At 42.3% G+C, this 5,841-nt stretch overlaps 1 protein-coding gene across 1 annotated transcript in view; it reads left to right on the forward strand.

Annotated features, from left to right (window-relative positions):
* cenpe (centromere protein E) overlaps positions 1 to 5,841 on the forward strand; it is a 42,029-nt gene that overhangs the window by 22,957 nt on the left and 13,231 nt on the right. Inside the window, exons 31-39 of the mRNA XM_015390619.1 lie at positions 672 to 794; positions 2,019 to 2,210; positions 2,456 to 2,539; positions 2,624 to 2,740; positions 2,822 to 3,043; positions 3,116 to 3,211; positions 3,412 to 3,465; positions 4,696 to 4,878; positions 4,956 to 5,165. Coding sequence (XP_015246105.1) covers positions 672 to 794; positions 2,019 to 2,210; positions 2,456 to 2,539; positions 2,624 to 2,740; positions 2,822 to 3,043; positions 3,116 to 3,211; positions 3,412 to 3,465; positions 4,696 to 4,878; positions 4,956 to 5,165 — 1,281 coding nt within the window. The remainder of the gene's footprint in view (positions 1 to 671; positions 795 to 2,018; positions 2,211 to 2,455; positions 2,540 to 2,623; positions 2,741 to 2,821; positions 3,044 to 3,115; positions 3,212 to 3,411; positions 3,466 to 4,695; positions 4,879 to 4,955; positions 5,166 to 5,841) is intronic.

Here is a 5,841-nt window from a genome sequence, read left to right on the forward strand (position 1 = left end):
TATAGCAGCATAAGCTATAAGCTTTTATCAAAAAGGAAAGTTTTAAGCCTAGCCTTAAAAGTAGACAGGGTGTCTGCCTCACGGACTAAAACTAGAATCATAAATGGAAAGGCAGTTCCTTTCATGGTAACCAGGCCTCGGACACAGTGTCCCGGTCGTGGGGAAAAAAAGGATTCAACTACACCCCAGTTAAATAAACGGAGATCGATGGATTTCACTCAGTCTGCGCTTTATTTTATCTTTGCATAGAGAGAACAGTTCATCATACGGCCCTCGCATGGTAATCAGCCCTGTTCTGCTGGGCAGCATTCATTCCACCTTACTTACAACAATGGAAAGTGGTCAGAGTAAAAAACAAATTACAAACACTTTGGTTAAACAGTAACATGTTATGAATAAACCTTGAGAAAGTATGTCTTGTCTACAAACACCCCTCACCCAGGCATTGTGTGGCCGTTCAGGTGAAACGGTCTGAGTAAGTAGCATAAATCAATGTATGACAAAAGGGAAATCTAAATTTTCGGACCACACTTCCTATTTATAATGTCTGTGCTTCGTCTTTCTCTGTTTTTGTATTCTTGGACAGGCAGGAAGCTGAGTTTCACCTTGAGATTGATAAAGTATTGAACTGTATATTTCCTTTGTTATAACATCATAATTAATATTTTCAGATCCTAAAGAAGCAGGAAGAGGTCAACATGTTAAGACGGAGCAGCCAACTAATGGAAGAGGAGATGATGGATCTAAAGAGTCAGATGTTGGAGCTGAAGAGCAGCAGAGACACGGAGAAGCAGGTATGCTGGTGAAGATTCTCAGTCATTCAGGTCAGAGTCATTCCAAAATAGTAAAAAAAACATCCACTGGACTTTGTTTCCAAGTTTAAAGACGTTTCTCTTCCATCCAGGAAGCTTTTTCAATTCAAAATGTCAGAAATAGCGTTGAGATCCAGGCTTTATACAGCAGCCCAACAAAGCCTGGTTTCAGTTTAGAAAACATGCTAATAGAAATGGATGAACGGGTCCACCCCTTTGGAATGGGGGTCGTTTGGCTTCTTTGTTAGCCTGCAATGCCCCATACCTGTCTATGTCTCTGAAAGGGGGTCATTAGAGGGAATTGTTGGCCTGGCTGTTGGGCTACTGTATGAAGCCTCAACCTCAACACTATGGCTGCGTTCACACCACAGGCCTTGATGCTCAATTCCTTTTTTTTTTTAAATCCAGTTTTTTTATTTTGCCTTGCTGTTCACATTTCCAAATATATGCGACTTGTATGTGATCTCCTGTGTGAACTGCAGTCATACAACGCAAGTGTCCCGCATGCGCATTAGAGGACGCAATGACATCACAGGCCAGCGTGCTCTGTGTTTACGGAAGTAAACATGGATGGTAGTACCGGCGTCCAACTAATGGTCTTTTCCAACCATAAAAACTCAATCTTTTCAATATGGTTAAACATAAATACTGCTCTCCGCATCATTGTCCACCATGGTTGTTGTTTTTCTTGCTGCTTCTGCGTAGCAAGACGCAGAATAGTGACCTTTGTCGGTTACTAATGGTGTTCAGGTCGGATGAATGCGACCTGGCCGTTCACACACAGGTAGCATTTGAAAATATCAGATTCGTATCGGATCCAGGACCACAGAGCCAAGTGGCCTGGGTCGCACTGGAAAGAATTGGATCTGTGTTGTTCAGACTGCCATGAAAACATCAGATCCGGGTCGTATATGGGTAAAAGAAATATCAGATTTGGGTGACTTCAGGCCGCACTGTGAACGTAGCCCATTTCTGACCTTTTGAATTGAAAAAGCTCTCTGGATGGGAAGCGAAACGTCTTCAAACTTGTAGACAAAGTCCAGCGGATTGTTTTTAAACTTCTTTGGAAGGAGAAGTAGGTAGAACTGCATATATTTTCTGGAGGATCACTCTGGTGGATGAGGCGTTTTATAGCAGCTCATGAACTAAATCCGTTTATCTATGAAGAAAGAAACACATGTTCTTCCTCTGCTTTTTTTAACGAAGGAGCTGGAGTGTCTGAAAGCGGAGAGAGAGCGTCTGGTGGCTGAGATGGCCGCTGTGACAGAGCAGCAGGAGACGATGAAGGGCCGACTGACGGCTCTCAGTCAGGATCGGGATCAGTTGGAGGGACTGCTGAGCGAGAGCCAGGAGCGTGGAGCACAGCTGCAGAGACGAACTGAAGCATTGGAAGCTGAGGTTTGGAAGCATCAATATTAAATAATAGGATAAACGGTTTATAATCTTGTCCTTGGTTTCTTCTAAAATCGGTGTCAGATTAGCTCTAGAAAAGATCACGCTCTGTTCTGGAGGTTTTTTGCTTCATCTTCTCATCTGATGACTAAAAACATTGATATTTAAGGCTACTCATGGTGCATGTAGACAACTTAACTCTGTAAAACGATGTCATTATTGTTTGGTTGACATTTAATCTGCATGAGCAGATTGGGGAGCTGAACAGATCTGTACTGACTGTCACTGAGCAGAAGAGGCAGTTGGAGGAGGAGCTACAGCACCTGCTAGAAAAGGTGATTTCACCTGAATATGGAGTTAATTCTATAAATGACATTCTTTGCTTCTCTAGGTTTTATGATTGATTATTTTTCTTTAAGGCGTCATCTACAGAAGAGCTTCTGAAGGCAGCCAGAGACGACCTGGTTGAACAAATGAACCTAAACTCTGAGCTGAAGAACACCAGTGAAGAAAAGATTTGCTCTTTGGACCAAAAGGTTTCATTCGTTTTTTCTTTCTTCTCCGGAGATCTAAATCACTACTAAATATTATTGATTCATGTTGTTTTTTTTCTTCAGATAATTGATTTGGCTGAACAGTTAGAAATCATTGAAGTACAGAGAAACTCTCTAGAGTCTGAAAAAGAGATTACTCTTCAGAAGCACAAAGAGGAGGTGGAGAAGCTACAGTCTAGCCTGGCTGCTGTCCGTCAGGAAGGAGAGCAGCTGCAGGACGTCCTGCTGGAGCTGAGGGAGGAGAAGGAGCAGCTTGGAGCACAGCTGCAGGAAAACATCCACATGGTACTAAAGCTACTGATCTAAGGACATCCATCAGAGAAAACCCAATAACTCAGTAGCTGCATCTGTTTGTAGATGTCAGCCGTCCAGGAGAAGCTCACCCAGCAGGAGCTGCTGACTGCGCAGAAGCAAACAGAGAAAGACCAACAAGAGGCCAGATTTCAGCAACAAGTAATTCAACCAGTTACTAGTTAACTCAGGAAATAAAAGCCACATCTGTACAGAAACAAACCCACAAAATTACTAATCTATGATCTTATAATAGTGAAACAAAGCTTTTCTTTGTAGTTTGAATAGAAAAGAGGAATAAAGTATAGATTCTTCAGGGTAATAATGCTTCATGGCTGCGCTGACTGTGTTTCTGCTCTCAGTTGCAGTCCCTCCAGAAGGAGCAGCAGGAGGGCAAAGCTGATGCCTCCCAGCAGGTTGGTCCAACATCCAAAGAACTGATGAAATTATTTTTTATTTTACTGCATGGTTAATTTCTTCATAATACGAGTTGTAATTTTAATATATATTTTTTTAAATGTTTTCTGGGAACTTGATGGTGCAAAGCTGTTAACTAGAAATGAAGCATGGCAGCATATCGGCTGTCAACCGCTTCTGTGGACCTTTTTTTAGTTGCTAAATGAGGCTAATGCTTCCCTCTCCTCCCTGACAACGAAATCCCACATCCTCCACTCCGCCCCGCTGCGCTACAGACCGCCTGTGCAAAGCAAAGCCTGCAGCCTCTGCTCTTCCTCCCGTCTTGCTCCGCTGTGACTTCCTCGGAGCTCGAGGACACAATGCGCTATATTATTGTTAAATTCATAGGAGCAAAACATGCAGAAATGAATGCTTAATTTAATATGACATAAAAAATTAAAAGAATCACCATCAGCATCCAGCATGTGTGCGGTTTCTGCCCATATATTTTCTTTTTGTTGTGAATTCTTATTATAGGGATAACTAGGATCATCCATGGTTTGGATGAACTGTGTTCCATGCCCGAAGTTTGTTTGGAAGTTGTGAGATTCCCTCTTGGAAGTTGTTTTTACTGGATTTGATGAAACTTAAGCCTCTCGGTATGAAATAAATATTTTGATGAAGATGAGAAATCTGCTTCCTGGTTTGTTGAAGGACCAATAGTTTGCATCCAAACATTGAATTTAACGTCCCAGTTTTTAGGAATCTAGAAGAATTATGCTCTAATTTGTAGTTACCGATCCTTCTTTATCATAATTTAATTCGACAAACTGGATCTTCTTGCCGTTCTTTATCCTGTTTGGTGCGATTGCAATAGCGGATCTTGACCTGGCCGGAGTGGAGCAGAAAATAGCTCAGCTCGGTATTTTGATGGGTATTTTGAGGGAGAAGACGTATGTGGACGGTGACGTGCGGAGGAGTAGTGCAGTCCTCTTTGATTAACGTAACAGACAAGTACTCCGCATGGCGTGCGTGGGGGGGCGCTAACGGAGGATGTGGAATCTGAAGGGTGAGACAGCAGCTTAACGACTTGGAGCAGAGACCCACTGCAGTCAGGAGGACTCCAATAACCGCCTCTTTTTAAAGCACATTTTAATGTTATTGATTTAAAGCTGTACTACGCTTTGCTTCTTTGCTTGAAACAGTCCTTTTCTTTATAACTTTGTCTGTCAAACCTTAATGTGTTTTAGGGATCCATTGAAACGTTTACAGAGACATGCTTGAAGTATGACTCTGAAGGCCTGGTGGAGGTTCTGAGGTCACATTGCTCCTTACAGTCTTACCTGAACAGTGTGTCCAAATCTGCACTGGATTCCTACGGTGACATTTGTCTGCTGGGATGTCAGACTTCTCACAGTTTCATCACCATTATGGTACATGTTCTATTTATTCTCCATCTTTGTTCTTTTTAGCCAAACTCTAAAGATGACTGTAATCCTTCTGCTGGCAGGAACTCCTCAGAGCGCATGTGTCTGGCTATGTGAGTGTGTTTGGGGCAGTGGTGGACAAAGACCTGGACATTTTTGAGGAAAGACGGATTCATGACTTGCTGCTTTCCAAAGTTCATAATCCCAGAAACTCCGACAATTACGAGGAATTCCACCCGCTGTGGAACCAGAGACTTGCTGAGCTGCTGGAACGGCATCAGCTCTACAAACAGGTACGGCCTGCTGCAAAGGTAGACTGTTTATGAAGCCATTGGTGTTCTCTGTGACGGCCATTTCTATCACAGACAGATTCATACCCAATTTATTTGACTTTTTTCTTATTTTATTTTTTTTACCCTTTCACACACAACTTTTATGTTGAAAAAATTGTGATTGAATGTATCTATTTGGATAGAGATGCCAATAGTTAGACAGCGGGGCTTTTTTATTTTCAGCTCCTGCATTAAGCTCTGATTAACAGCATTATGCAGCTTGGCTTTTTAAATCAGATCAGTTTCTGGGATTCTTTCCTCCCTAGACTCCTTAGGATAGTCAGAAAGAGGGAACGCCGTCTTGGAAATTTCAGCAGAGGAAATGAGTAAAAACACTAGATAGGCAAACAGATGTGTTCCAGTATAGACGAGGCGGGGAGGGAACTCATCTGGATTCATCTTTAATGTTCAGGGTGGAAGCTGAAAGAAAAATGGTCTAGATAGATCAACACATTTAAAGGAGAAGTCCGGTCATCAAGGAATTATCAGTGGATCATTAAAGGAAAATTCCGGTTTTTAACACTTTTAGCCCATTTTCTGTAGTGTCCAGGATGAAATCGAATGATCGACACCAAAATTTTGAAGATTGGTCCTGTCTCTGCTATTTGGCTCATGCAGAATCCCCCCCTGGCTGCTT

Source organism: Cyprinodon variegatus, unplaced genomic scaffold (assembly GCF_000732505.1).
Source record: "Cyprinodon variegatus isolate N-32 unplaced genomic scaffold, C_variegatus-1.0 Scaffold506, whole genome shotgun sequence".
Taxonomy (NCBI): domain Eukaryota; kingdom Metazoa; phylum Chordata; class Actinopteri; order Cyprinodontiformes; family Cyprinodontidae; genus Cyprinodon; species Cyprinodon variegatus.